Raw genomic sequence first — 15,961 nt, 5'->3', positions numbered from 1 at the left:
TCGAAGAACGTTAAGGCACCTAATCTGTGGTAACGAAGACGGTGGCATTTCTAATCGAATATTCCACAACGACAAAGTATTTCATCTTGTTATTTTATCTGTTGATTTCTTATTAAATACACTTAGATTTGATTTGTTATCAAACATTAGATACATAAACGACCAAGGACTAAAATTCTGAGGTTATCATTATTTGTATATCGTGTTAATTGAAGTTTATCTCGTTTACTTCTAGACCCGGTTGGTTTCTGTATTTGAAGTAAAAGCGTGAATAGCCCATTTGCCATGTAGCTAATGGTAACGTATCATACATTAAACACAGAAGAGTTTCAACAATACTTGTGGCATCAACAGGTTTGACAAGTAACACAAAACTGTCAAAAAAGTATATACAGCTGATATAGGAATAATCTATGCGCCCCGCAATGCATAAGTATTTGACTGAGGGTCATTGTTGTCTTCATGGTGACATAGAAACGTCATTACCTATTTTGTAGGTTAGCATCAATTCCAACATTTACCTGCAACATTTTTTGGGATCTAGCGCATCACAATAAATGGACCCTTTGCCCATAGACACAAGTAACATGACCAAATAATCTCAACATAAATTATATAACCGTGATAGACAGATGAATACGTGCACCCACATGCGCACAGTGGCCAATCTAGCAACCGTTATGAATAATATGCCTACCCAGAAGCGTTCAAATACCGCCCCTCTGTCAATCTCTAATAAGACAGTTAATCTAATCCATCTGTTTGTCTGTCTGTCTGTCTGTCTAATTCCATCTGGTATCACAAGATTTCTTTATTTTCAGAAAAATTAGTTTCGTATATGGCTACTTTCATAAAACATCACACGATTCTAATGGCTATGTAACTATCGAGTATAAAATTGAATCCTGTATGTATACACTTGGGAACTCACTTGAAAATCCGGTTGCTCGGGGTCCGTATCCGTAGTTGAGCACCTTCTTTCCGTAAAACAATCCAAATTGTACGGTTCCATGAAATTTATCATTGTCTACCGGGTGAACACCTTCTTGTTCTAAAAACACCGAGTCGATGGTGGTGTCCCGCACCATACGAACTTTAGCCACGAGCCAGTTGTGGGTTAGCAACGACGCCGAGAGTAGACAAATAGCCAGGCACGAGATTAGGAATGTCAAGAAAGTGAGAAAACGGGCCCGGGCGTCCATTTTGCTGTTCAAGCCACTTGTGGGTCGTGGGCGGCAGCTTCGTCAATGCTATGCAAGATGGGGACTATAATAGGTATCAGTGTGCCCCCAAACGTCTGGCGGAGGGTTAAGCCTCAAGCAATATGAGCTTATTAATACTCTTGCCTTGTTGGTTCTACCATTCAAAGGCCTTATTTAACAATAGATTATCCTCAGATTTCACACGAGGCTTCAGGGACCCTTGCACTGGGGCACCACTCTGCTGGCAACAATTCGATACGAAGTCCAGCACATCGAAGGACTGGTAAGCAGAAATAATGCTGGAGCTCTGCAGAGTGAATTTCTACACAAGAAGTCTCTATATATCCGCTAGGTATTATTTTGTAGGCTTGTAGCAGGCATGTACTCACGAGAGCTAAGAACCGGAAAAGAGACACCACGCTTCTTTGCAGGATATGGGGCAATCGTTTGTTAACGATTGCCCATCTCACACACAATAAACATGACAACTGAGGATTATGACAGCTCCTCTTTTTCTGACTCTCTTATCTTCCACAACTTTACACCTACTATTCATTTCAATCTATGTAGCACGACGTGATGTACAGCAGCTCCAAAGTGTTCTTCTCCACTTGTACCAATAAGCATCGTTAACTTGCAAGCGCCCACATTACGCTGAAACGTTAACCGGTCCTCTTAACAACTTTCAGCTACACTCACATCAACTTGTACCTTTCATACTTTGTTGGTGTTTCCCTCGTTCGAAATCCTAATAATTCGGTCTTCTTCTATGCAGAAATACTATTAGGCGCAATAAAAAAACGAACGGTAAGGAGACACATATACACGAAGTTTGTAACAGCAACACCAGGTACGGTGGTTTTCGTCATGTCAGTGGCTGTCACAGTGGCGGGAACGCTACCCGGGTCAGCATCTGGCTTCAGTAGCCTTCAGCCGACTTCAATTCGTTTGCAGAAGTGCACTTATTTCGCTCACTGACGGGGTTGCTGACGATAGTGGCCAGTGCGCCGTTGGCGATGGCCCATTCTGTCGGCGAGGAAGCGCCGTCGTTGCTAAGCAACACAGCGACCGTAGACATAGCTGAGCTAGTAGGAAAGGAGGATATGAAGCTGGGGCGAACCTTGGCTGAAGAACAACGACTGACGGCTGAGTCGAAGTCAGAACGCTGTCCAGATGGGCTCGACAAGTGCAGCAACTCTGTGGTTTGTCGTTCTTCGCTATACGTGTCAGGGCTTTGTCCTAAAAGTCTAAGGCACACATAATAGTTCTAATTTTGATAATACCATACTGTCCATACAATATTAAAGAATTAAACATAAGAGAGTATTTCGAGAGTTTAAAAATGTCAACCCGTGCACATAGTAAATAAATTGCTTGAAAAAACTAATGAATACCTTATAATATCTAATCTATTCTAAACTTCGCCTTAGCGAAATTATTAATGTAACGATCATTACTATAAAAGTGTCCGGAACAAACCTACACCAATAACATATTAAATACATTTAATTAGATTAAATAAATTAAAATATATTTAATTGGAGTAAAATTTATTACTTTAATTTGAAAATAAAATATGTGGTCGTTAACGCAGACAGCACTGGGGATTTTTATAATTATACATCAACTCCTTTCGGAAATAAATTATCAGCTTCAAGATCCAAGGATTTAGTAATATTGCGTAATAATAAAAATAGAAGAAGAACGCTTTGAGCCCTTAGCCGACAACTATCGTAGTTCTCAATATAAGGTAAGCTCTGAGTATCTTACTTCACGTTTACGAGCCACAAGACCCTGGACCCGTTCCAATCAGTTTCCATAAATCAGGTAATTTTAAATTTTGCCGCGGCTTCCAACTCAACTACTATATATGTCATAAGGAATCGATGAAATCTATTTATATTTGGCGCAACACTTCAGTACGGACGTAGCTGAAGTAAAATTCGGAAAAAAAGCACAGGTTCTGTAGATTTTGAGGAAGATGCATCACTTCATTCTCCTGTATCCTGCGTTTATTGCTTAGGTACAGAGTTGCACGCTTTCGAAAAAAAAAAAAAAACAGATGAAGTACATTTTAGCTGGCTGTATAACTCTCTGCGTTGCTGGCTTCATTTGTTGTTATGTCTAGTAGAAGGGTTCTTAAGCCAAAAATGTAGGACACGGTTAATTGGTACCAACGTATTTACCGAAGAAGCGAAACTGTCATCGTTATCTTTTTATTACTGTACATGATTGGCTTACATGAAAGCATGTAGAAGCTGATGAATTTGTCGTGCTCTAATTGATTATCGATGTTAATAGTCCAAATCCATTAATGGGTAGTACCTTTCAAGCTCTGTATTAACAAAAAGATGCCACAACGAATAACACGAAAGGCGATCCATCATAGTAGACAACCTTTTTTAGGACCATCCACCAGGACAACCAGGACGATCTTTCATTCTGAGAATATTTGACCATCACTTACATTTGTCGCAGTGCCAACATTTGCCGCACAGGTTATGGTTGACTGTGTATTTTTATTTTTAGTTGCTGTTTTGTTTATATTTGAATAGAAATCTATTTTATATACAGAGGTTGAACGAAACGATTCAAGCAGAATCCACGTAATAATAATTAAGCTGTCGATTCCTCGAAAAAAAGATCTCTTCCTCTAGAATCCATACAGCCACCTAGGTTTCCTCCACTTCTAATGATTTTGTTTACAGCCTGCTATGTTTTCGAACTTTTATTACTATAGAACTTTTTATTTGAAGTTAGTTGAATACAAAGTGCTCGACTATCGTATCTAAATTGAATTAACTTGAACAGTGTCGCTAGTCAAATATCGACCATTTTAATTAATCGGATTTGCATTAGTTTGTGCGCCTTATTAATGTTCTATATATGAAAATTGTGTTCCAAAATATCCGGGATCTCTCTTCCTCATTTTCCCTCCACCTCATGTATATAACTTCGCTTCTGTGAAGCTTACGTTCAGCTTCAGTGCTTACTTAAATTCAAACGTGTACCGTACAGCTACATCAAAGGGAACAACAATACTAGTTCCGCAGAAAACATCACAGATTCCAATTGATCGTATTATGATAAATTCTTATAGATCCTGCAAATTTGCGCTTTACCGGTTACCCTATTATATCGTGGCTATTCAGTCGCGGCCAATCATCACGAGCTACGAAATACTTCAGCCATACATTGCTACCATCATCTGAAGCTTCGTTTGTTCTAGTTTACATTGCGTTCCTACTTGAATGTTTGGTAGGTAAGGTAGAACATGAACGGAACGAACCTTCAGAAAAGTTGTTCCTCACCGGTAACAGTCGTTAGATGGCTTCGTAAAATTAGCGACGCTCCCTAATAAACCGCACGCGCTTAAGGCACAGTTCTAACGTCTGCTACTTTTACCATTACTAGAATAACCATAAACATGTCACCAGACTCGCTGCTACATAAAGTTCCTGTCTTTCTGAGGTACATGATATGTTGCTGATGCAGTCGGCACCGCTACCGATAACAGCGATATTCTCAGAATAAGGTGTTTCTGGCATTAAAGACGAGACTGTTAGTTTCCCTTTCGTTATTTTGCCTAAGATAACCCGATTAGTTGGAGAGTGGTAACTTCGTCCCTTGAGAGAGGAAAATTACTGTCTTCTAAGAATACACATAGTGGTACCACAGAGCTCTGTTTTGCCCTCATCATTTACCAGCCACGTAACTTCTATTCTCTTTGACTTACTTTCACTAATAATACTCCTGCCTGAATTCAAATATCAGTATTGTATCAAAAATTCGTCCGCGTCCTAGCTGCCAACTAGATTACGCCCTTTGCCCTCATAACATTCCTATGCTGCTATTTCGGACAAGTGCGACTGCGTGTATAACGCCAAAGCTGTACCAGTGGTTCTAAAGATATGTTCTTTTTCCTCTTGCAGCAAAAAAAGCAACGTCAGGGGCTACGCCATATCGCCGGGCATGAGCCATAGCGAAGCTTGCAGGCCTTAGGAGAGAACTGGAGATAGTGGTGATAGCAAAAATGGTGACGCTGTCGGCCAGAGGCGACAGCAGCGCTTCAGCCCTTTTAGACTCGTAAGCCTAAAAACCGTAAATATAATCAGCCTGTTCGACCAGCTGCAACGGCGATAGTGGCAGGTGCAACAGCGGTAGTCTGCGATGGACCTTTCGCGCTTCGAATTCTCCATAAAAGCAGGTTTTAAGGCGCCAGTCCGCCCTGCCGTTGTTTTGGTCTCAGAGAAAGGTGCGCGTACCTAGGGAACGACAGGCTAGTAGAACGGGCCCGTGCGAAAGACCGCGTAAGCGCAATGCGTACATGGATGCGTGTCCGTCGTAGAGAAGAGGGCCTAAATTTTGCAACGCTGCAAACGACGCTGGAACGAACAGAATGAGAGCCGGCAAGACGAAAGACCGAAAAACGTTAACTAGCTTGCCGCGCGCGGCCGCCGCCAAATTGTAAGGCAGTAAAAAAAAAACAGGAGGACAAAGCATACGAGGAAACCCTAGGCAGCGCAAATCGGCAGCAGGAAATTGATCCAGAAGCAACAGGACCAATGGCATGACCAGCGCGTGCAACTGAAATGACAGACGAACTGGCCGTCAGTCATTGTAGACCTGCCTTAAAGAAGAAACAAAAAAGGACGACCTCATGGAATAAAAGCACAAAGGCATATAGAGACAGAAGATTCAATTATGCGATTGCATTATACATCATCATATCTCAAAGGCTGGCAGAGAAATGGTAAGTAGGCGCCGGTGCCTATGAAAGTTGAAGAAGGTTTGATGCTAAATGAGGCAAGGAAAAACGGGCTAGGTGAATCAGGAAGCTCAGACCCCGAGGGGCTCCGTAATTTAGCTCTCATCTCTAGACGTTTTCGTTTGAGTTGAGGCCTGTTAGTAGATGATGCCAGTGGGCAATGTGAGCGAAATGCCACTAATGCGTATGATATGCATAAATGTCTTACTAGTTAGCTAGGATGATATTATGGTAAAAGCGCCACATTTATCTTGATTTATTTGTTGATGTCTTTCAAAGCACGTTTTTAGTTAGGCCTGTTTATATGATATACCACATATGAAAATAGCTTTTCTTCTACACCATATCTATTACGCCAATGCCCATATGAATATGATTAGATCAACGTCGTGTAAAAAATATCAATATAGATTAACAAAAACTTTGACGAGTTTCCCTAGCGCTAAGACATCCGCGTACCGTCTCTAAAACAGTGACTTTATTCAAAGTGTTCTACATGTGAACTGTGAAACCCTGTATTGCTATTGAATAAATCATGTTGCACTGCTGTACGCTTAAGCGAAAAATCAAAAGTAGCAGTCGCTTGTACAAACTAGCAACCATATTCTACATCAACCGTAGTAAAAGTTAGATAAATATAATCAAAACAATATACACGAACAGTAGGTTCAGTACTCGTAAATCAATCAGCTAGCTAAGTGCTAACCGTACTAGAAATAGAATATATCTATCATTTAATAGCGTCGAAAGATGACGTACGTATACGTATAGAGTTCGATTATTTTTTCAATGTAGCTGCTAACACTTTCTCGACGTTTTTCTGTCAGTAAGCGAAAAACCCATACGTCATATCGTTGGCTAAATATGACACGTACAATACAGCACCTCTACTATAAATCTTGAGATTGTTTCTTTTCATGTCTAAACGATTAGTATATAGCTTCGATCCGACTAGAAAATGTCAACGACAAGTAAACAGATGTACAACAATGTAGATAGGCTACATGTTAGTATTCGCTTCGTTATTCGCGCAGGCTTTGTCCTTATTTCTCACCTGTACGTTCGACGCGTTCCTAGATAACGGCAAGGGACATTTTGACTAGATGTAAGTTGTTCTGCAACGTGTCGTACCTCTACAATATCGCTGTACATCATTTAACGTACCACAATCAGTCTCACATCTAAAAAGTAACAGGGTTCATAAATTTCGTTAAGCGAGTTCCTTATTCTTAATTGATTCTGTGTTCCGCGTTAGATAGGCATACGCGAGAATATGCATCTCGTAGAAGTCGGGTAATTGTTTGTTCGGTTGAAGATTCGGTTTACTAAGTACAAATAGGCGTAGGATGCCATTTGTCGTTCTGCAAGAGCGAGTGTTTTGGGATTTCTGATCGTTGCAATTCTTCAATCACGCATTTGGTTAGCAGTTGTCAGTTCAGAGTTATAATAACGGTGTAATAACTTTTCCTCGGATGAGGTTTTGCCCAAAATACATCACTGAAACATTTATAAATCATACTGCACACAGATGTTTGGCAAGCTTTTCTTTATTTGGTGCAACTGCGTTTGGGACGCATGCTTCGTTCTATAATATGTATTGTAGAATACACTGGGGTTCTTACACGGATTTAACATAGAGGTCAACACCCTATGAAGTACAATCCAGCTAATGAAGCCACAAAGGCGAGCCAATGAATATTCTATTCCCACGACTAGGCTGATGAGCGTCTTTATGCCTCCCGCATGCTGGCGCTCTTCTATCTCGCGTCTTCTTTTCGTTCCGACCATTTATTCATCCAACATTGCAGTAGACAATTTAGTCGTATTTAGCATGTGTTTATGTGTGTCTGCGTCCTTTTGGATGCACCAAAAGTGACTTTGTATCTCAAGCGCCCGCACTGTCTGGCCTTCCGGGCAGCCAGACAGCCTCGGCTGGCGTAAATGTTGCCACACGGCGGAGAAAAAAGGCAAAAATTGTTATGGCATACACGAAGCAGCAGTTTAGCGGGAATAGTCTCAAGGGGGTAAGGTCTGAAAATAGGGTGGTTGTGAGGGATTTGTACAATTCTCATAATAATTCTGTGGAGAGGTACATACATGTAAATTCCCGAACGAACCCGAATGGGGCGAAAACGGAAACCAGAACAGCAACGAGGCGGCAATGAAAAAACAACAGCAGCAACAACGGAAAGGACGGCGACTCTGCTGGCTCTGACCGCAACTGGCGACGCTGGCAATGATAACCAGTGGAACTTCCAGCGAGCACGAATGAATGAAGACAGGGACCCGCGGTGGGATTCCTGGGCAGCGGACGCGCTCGCTCGCCACCGGAAAACGCAATATATGGAGCATTATGGAATAAGGAGGCTTTCCTGCTCAGAATATCCTGTGTGCTTCACAGCAGCAAACTAGCCTAGGCTTGTCGCTGGTTTTGGGTGCTGTTGTAACTGGCGATCACCACTGACCGGGCCCGGCGGGCTAGCCCTCATCGGCTGCAGCGTGATTTGTGCTTTCCTGATTAAACCCCCACGAACCCCAGTTCACTACTCTGTTTTTGCTGTTCCTGTAGCTGCTGCTGCTGCGCTCTAGCAATGTTATGTTTTTTTACTGAACGAAAAATGAAACGACGGCTCCTAGATCTGAGTCGCTGCTGCAGTTGCCGACGGTCCGGAAGCTTCTCCCAAAGACCAAAAAGAAATTGGGGTTCGCCAGAACCATTGAGAAAGGCCACATCTGCATTTTGAGGAGATCTCTTTCGCTGCCGGTGTCGAACACTTGTTTAGCTATTCTTTCGCTTTCCTTGTCCGCCGACGCATCCTGCGGTGGGCCCGCACATACAGGAGCGCATAAGCTCAGCCATTGTCGAGAAGCTCTTATTGCACAAACAACGGCAAGGCCACTGCATTAACGAACCGAATAAGGCGAGAACCGTCGGCAACAAAAGACTAAGTGTTAGAACGGTTGGACGAGCCCGGCAAAATTGAATTTTCATACAAAACCTCAATGGCAATAGCACTATTGCTAGGAGCCAAGTAACTGTAAGACGCTACGCCGTCAGCAGCGGCTTTGATCAACGTAGCCGCCAATGTACCTTTCATGACATGAATTTCTGCTGTTCGCTAGAGAACCGAGTCGGGTCGAGTAGACGGTGGTGCCGATTGAACATTTTGAGCGTCCGCAGGCTAAGCTAAGAAGAACTCAGCTCTTACGAAAACAGTGCGAAGAGTAGAACAAGTGTTGCAGCATACATATGGTTTCTTTTGATTGTTTCCGAATTGCTACTGCTAGCGTTGGGTATATTGCAGATGCCGATGGAGGCACAGATGGCTGAAACTTAGCTGTTGCTATAGCACACTAGTCGGCCTCGCGGCACAGAGTAGGTGAAAAGCGGTGTTGATTGGCCCGCAAGAAATATAAGCAGGGCGCTGGTAAGAGGCGGGGACGGTAGCGGGACGACTGCTCATCGTGATAGCTAAACGTTTCCGAACTATCCGAACCGAGAAGCTGATTATTTACAACTAAACAATCGATACTTTCGTAGATTTCCAGTACTCGGACGTCATTTACATGCAGAGGGAGAATTTCCATTTTGTACACTTTATATATTAAACATCAGATTCTACCCGACCGTAAGTCTGCGCTCCGAGCCAGTGTTTATCGTACGGCGATACTTAAGTTGTGTATTCCTACAACTGAGATAGTTCGGCCTATCTTGGAAAACTAGAAACTTCTTCACTTGCTGAAGCATTTTGACCGTTCCATAATACACATGTGCTGTCAAAATACATAAAATGACGTGACATGCGCTTTGTATTTATTTTTCCCTCAGTAACTATGAAAGCTGAAGTTAGTGTCAAGTTTATAGTACTGGTAAGAGTTATACGTAGCCTTTACGGAGGGCAAAAGTCATCCGGGACGTAGGCGGACTATGCATTGCGGTTGCAATCTAAAGGCTCCGAGAGTGGAAGGAAACGCAGGAAAACCACATGCAAAAAAGGTCGGTGTCGTTGTCCACTAATCGGTAAAATCAACGACCTAAGGCTAGTTTAATAGAAAGAAGAAATGCTTTAACGAGAAAATGTAATTAACAAAAAAAAAAACGAGAAGTGTCATTATTATATAACTTTTAATAGTGTATCAAGTTGAAGCGACTTACTTACAATTAATGTATTCGTTTACGTGCAGTAATAATAATAGTAGTAAGTTCCAATTGCGATTTAGTCTTGAACTTTTAATTTTATTCCGTCGCGTAGTTATATGCGATTAACGTAAATAAAGTTACACGTATACATGTATAGTTTCATATACTGAAAGTTGGTCATTACCGTACTCGATACCTGGGGCGCGCAAGCCTTAAAAAATTTCAGCGCTGCTATCGTTGCTATTTAGCTTATCATCGTTTAAAATCTTCAATAGCTTAGTATTCGGTTATGTACAAACGTTCCTTAAACAAAAATATGAAATAACATGTCTTTATTGAGTGTCGACAGATTTGTGACGGTACATGCAGTACGCTGGCACCAATAAATCCACTAATATCTTTATCTTTTGTTTCTGGTAACCGTTAATCTCGCCTCAATGCAAACCCCCCGATCCGCCCCTTCAAACTGTTCAAACATGGACAGTGTTCCTTCGATCCATAGCTAAAAATATTTGTATGTCACACTAAATATCAAAGGTTAACGCATTTGTTTATAGCCATATAGTTTGTAACGGAGAATTAAACGTTGAACACCGATCAAAATTCACAAGCATTAGAAAAGCATTGTATCAAGTAGATATAAACGTTCCTCATAACTATATTTTTGTTACTTAAATAAATGAAAATATGTTAACTTACTCACTTAAAGCCTATAAATATATAACTTAATTGAATAAGAATGTGTTGACCTTATCGAATATATAGCGTAATGCTACCTGACCAAATAGCACACTACCTCGTTTTGCATACAAAAAGAAGGTCGGTCGCGCATTGCCAACCGCTATTAAAGCATCAATTGTAAACGTTCTTATTAGCCTTGTTTTTTTATATACATATAGCCTCCTATGTTTTTTTCAGGAGTAACAAATTTAGAACTTTACACTACAGGAGATCCGCTTTCCTTCTAGTTTGCTCACATACAGTGCAATATTCGTTGAATAACCGTAGATAGTCATCTATACCTATACCAATTTACGAAGATACAGCACATAAACGCATGCTATTTTATAAAGTGCAATTGAATAAGTTGTTACCTCTACATGGTAATACTGCTATTTCCACGACACATCCGCCCGTCGAACCACTTTTTTCCAGCAAGACGTTCCAATATATCAAAGCAGACAAATATCAAAACAGATTTTGTGATATAATGGGTAGCAGGCATCTTGCTACGCTAGAACTCTCGGTCAAAATATTGGTCCGGAGGTCGGGCTGCGTCGGGTTTGGGACGGCCTCATCGACGTTGACAGGCTGCATAAGTTAGCTCCAACAATTTGTGATCGACCATATAGCAATGGTAGCTGTGGCGCTGAGGGTGAAGCCAGCGCAGATCGTGAGGTTGTGTTACGGTGCTCTTTTCTGCACATAATTAGACGCATAACAAGGCGATTATAGGAATCAGGAAGGTTTGATCGGCGGGGAAGCGGAAGATAAGAATGAGAGAATGGTGGAAAAGGGGATAAAACTCACTTAGCCAAACCCAGCTCAGTCCAGATTCGGTCCAGGACAACCAAGTCTAGCCCACGCTTGGTTCAAAATCAATTCAGACCAGAGAATCAGCCAGCCGGAGGGAGTAATAAAAATGTCTGTGGTTATGGCTCTGTTGCCAGGGAAGAGGTTTTTCAGAAGACCTCATGGGAGTTGGTGCCGCCCCTTTTCACTCTCCGTCCACTGATTCGGGACGCATATTGCGTACCTGCGCTGACCTCGAACAACTACCTGTCGCCGCCGCCGCCGCATGCCTTTGTGCCTTTTTCACAGGTGACTGATCACCCACATTCCAGGCCTGCCTCGACCGTCCGTACTTCCAGGCTGTTCCTAGCGAGCTGGATGCAAGCAGAAGCCGGCTACTGGCTCTCTTTGGTCTGCGTCGTACAAATCTCTTGGTGTGAGAGTGAAAGGGTGGGAGAAGGAGTAGACACGAGTGACGGGCGAGAGAGCGGCAAAGAAACACGCTAGCAACTACGATGGCGTTCCTGTCGTAGTAATTTTCTCATTGTGAAACTTCTTTAGATACTTTGAACCTCTCCTATCTTGTATTGATTGGAGGCCGAGACAGGTAGCACTAGTATGCATTGAATATGTACGGGATAAGACTATTAAAGGGTTATGACAGTCACGGGCTATATGTGAGAAAAAACTTGAATGGCTGCGAAGCGGCCCAGCACGTACTGCAACGCCAGCAGCTCTAAACGTTTCTCGTTAGCCGCACTGGCAGCAATGTCAGCGGCGGATTGAGCAGCAATCCGCTATTCCATTCCCCAGCACTTTGGTAGCCCGTAGTACTGCACATAGCAATGTGATGAGTGAGGCAACGCTGTAAACTAGCCGGTCGTCTTGTAGCACAGACGGCGTCCCGATGCTGGTTTATAAATTCCGGCGCAGACACGCCTCGAAGGCTCTAAGAACCAGGCAACATCGAGAAAACGAAAGTGAGGGCTGACAGAGCAGGGTGCTTGGGGCCAGGCAAACGTCTGCCCTCAAACTTGCCTGCAAGTCTTGAGAGCGATGGTCGAACGGCGTGCTACTGAAAAAGAGAGTCCTTCAATGCTACCAAGCCCGGCTGACTATATCAGCCTGGTTGTGTTCGGCTAACTAGATCTGGTGGAACAGCTAAGTTCAGCGCGGATAGAATGCGCGGCACGGAATTCGCACAGCAGCGAGTGTAGACTAAGACTAACGGCGACTCGTTGAGAACGGTAAAGCTTACAATGAGTGACTGTAGGCCTCTGATGAGCAAGGCCACCTCATTTGAGCCTTGGATCGGGCGCACGTTTTATTTGCATAAGGTTCTTCGTGTCTAGATCTTCAATCAAAAAGCTCGATTCCGGCGCCCAGAAATCGGCGTAGTTGTTTGGCGGAACTTTCGATAGCTGCGGGCTATGGAGAAATATTTTCTGAATTGTTGGAACTGCTATCCAATCGACGTAGCTTATAGATACTCTCATAAGATACAGATCTTGTAGACATATGTCTGTGTATCTACAGACGGATATAGAACATGGAATGAAGTCATCCGATTTGCTTGAACAAAGAAGGCTCACGGTTCGTTTCACATAAGTACATTGATCGTTTATGTATGAGATCGTGCGATGGCAATGGCAAGTTCAACGAGTTTTATTCGGACGTAATACAAGCTGTCTTTGTGTGTTTATCATTTGCACATTATTAGTCTACATTTTTATCCTAATTTTTCATAATATCCATTAAAACTAGATGTTGTTTTTAAAAAAAAAAAAAATATATATATATATATAAAACTATGTATGAATTTGTAGTATTTCACGCACATACATCGCATATAAATACGCACACAAATATGTATCTTTTGCACACTATCTGTCTGCATCTGCACACGTATCGGGGGCAGATGCAAACTAGATTCGGTTGCTTATGTGGCGGTAAGATGAAAAAAATCCGTGTGCGATTCGTGCATCTTTAGCGATTGCTTTTAGGTTGGACAATAGCACAGGACCGAGCCTACATATTTTTCAATTTATACACATAAAAGGCAATTTTAAGAAAAATGGTAGAACCTTAAATGAGCGAAAAGACTGAAACAGCTCCATTTCAAAGAGAAATCTCTGTCAAATAAGAGAAGGCGACTTTGATTTAAATTATGAAACAATCGAATATTATGGTATTCCAGCGTTGTTTAAGGAGAGAAAATGTCGTTCAAGCAGGCATATAGTAACTCCTCCAGAAGTTAGAAAATGATGACAAACTTGTACCGAAATGCGGACCAATACGTGGGAGAATGTGTTGCCACTGTCTACTAAAATTAAAAATTTAAACTTTATTCAGATAAATTTCGAATATTAAAGGAGTGAACAGCTCAATCTTCTCAGGGTAAAAAGGCCACTTTTCGGAATGCCGGTGGCCGAAAATCATTAATCGCACCACGACAATTGAGGGCCATTTATATAATTTACAGACCCGTGAGGTGCTCGAAGCTACAATACGATTCGGGCTCGAGCTATTTGATCTAATATATAATAAATAGAGCATATTTAGGTAGCACAGTGTAAACCTCAGTGAATATATAATGACCATGATAAATGCAAAAAGCTTCTTCGATCCTATGTTGCATACTACGGATTAATGCTGGTGCGGGTGGACGAACCCATACATTATCCTTATAACGGGAAACAATAGCTGTAGGAAGTATCACAAAGGTACTTTTCACATGATTCACACTTGGATTAAGTTAAACTGTGATAAATCCATGTAAACTTTCTGAAACAATGTCAGCCGTTCTTATTCCTCCATTTTGCTTTAAAGTTTGTCATATTAGATATCTGCAACTATTATATATCTAATATCGACACACCTTTTTGGGGGGATCGTTTCAGCAAAAGTTAGCTTTCTGATACTGTTAGTAATAACTACTATAATAGTAAGTGGAAATAGGTGGTCACAAAGGTTTCCCAAAGGAAACCAAAGAAACCGTTTACGTTAACATCTACGTAGATTACGAAATAAGAATTAATGCATCTAGATAAACTAGTAGAACACATGTTTTTGAGCTCATCTTGTTCTAATTCGATATTCTCAAGCAACGTACGTTTTGTTTTTCGATCAAACAATTGGTTGCCTACCACCTTTAATAGTACGCAGACATGTTCAACCATCTAGTCCCATGAACCCGTCGCCTCTGAAATTACGGAGGTTATCAATGAATCAAGCGCGATCCACAAACGTCAGAAGAAAGATTTAGACAGTACAATGGGGGTCCGCTCAGTCTGCCTGTGTTAATCCTCGCGATGCCGGCCAGCTGGTTCCTACGCCTCTACTATTTTTGTTCGGCGATAGGTTCCTTCGTGCCTATCGAAAGAAAAACAGCTCGACTAACAGTTTTGAAAAAACCAAGTATATTCGTGAGTACGGTCTATAGAAAAACGAGTTATCTGACTGGCTAGTCTACGAGGATGGTTCCTCTTCGATGCACCTGCTTCCCATCGACTACATACGTCGTCGTTCTTACTAAGCTAAGTTGATAACGGCTCGTCCGTATTTGAGACATCGTGTCTATTTGGTTCCCGTCGAACTTCCTAGTTCGGCGTTTCTTAAGCAAAAGTGCGCATTATTTAAAATCGCCGTTGAAGATATCCACGGAGGCCCCGTTGAGTCCGCGCTATGGTAATTTAGGTGCTTCGCGAATCAACTTCGCTGATTTAAATTCGAGCTGAAACATGGTGAGAGAGTTATCGTCAGGTGACCAGATACTACTGTCCTCAAACAACGCCAGGTGTCAACAGCCTGACGACCCGGCCTCGACGTAAACAAACGAGTAGCAGAGGAAGAAAAACGGATAGGCGCTTTGAATCAGTGCTAGACCTCAAAGTCTGCCTGCTGAGCGGCCTGCCTCTGTTGATGCAACATAAGGCACGTCACGTTGAAAAATAAAAAGAGACGAAAGCAGTGGGATACAACGAATGGTTGACGTCTTTGTTGCCATTGCTTGAACGCCAGACACGATACTAGCCAAGTGAAGGCTGTGAAATACGGTAGTAAGAAGACACAGACGAAAGCAGGTAAGCGACCCAAAACGGGTCAAGGATCGCGCGGCGACAAAGCCGGCGAAAGTTGTCACGTAATCCACAAGGGACATTCTCATTTTGGCTATTTGTGGCGTCCTTACAGCGTTTGTTACCAAATAGAGAAAAGTGCACTATATAATAGTCCATTGAATGGAGTCTGGCCTAGCGGGCGGTAGTTTTCAGAAATCGTGATCATGAACGCGTGCACACGCGTCTTGATTGAATATGAATAAGCGACTCAAACGTACAT

General features: G+C 42.2%; 1 protein-coding gene across 3 annotated transcripts in view; it reads right to left on the bottom strand.

Moving 5' to 3' along the window:
- Nucleotides 1–15,961, bottom strand: part of LOC111266186 (clarin-3) — a 121,743-nt gene that overhangs the window by 97,756 nt on the left and 8,026 nt on the right. Inside the window, exon 2 of one of the 3 annotated variants that reach the window (XM_022843439.2) lies at nt 932–2,449. The exons of 1 other annotated variant lie outside the window; for it this stretch is intronic. In XM_022843439.2, coding sequence (XP_022699174.1) covers nt 932–1,202 — 271 coding nt within the window. In that variant the 5' untranslated portion in view covers nt 1,203–2,449. Of the gene's footprint in view, nt 1–931; nt 2,450–15,961 lie in introns of those variants that run through there. One more of the 3 variants, XM_022843436.2, reaches the window with a different exon arrangement.

Source organism: Varroa jacobsoni, unplaced genomic scaffold (genome assembly GCF_002532875.2).
Source record: "Varroa jacobsoni isolate VJ856 unplaced genomic scaffold, vjacob_1.0 scaffold_1063, whole genome shotgun sequence".
NCBI classification, from domain to species: domain Eukaryota; kingdom Metazoa; phylum Arthropoda; class Arachnida; order Mesostigmata; family Varroidae; genus Varroa; species Varroa jacobsoni.
Note: the sequence above shows the minus strand (reverse complement) of the source record. Positions and strands in the feature narration are given on the sequence as shown.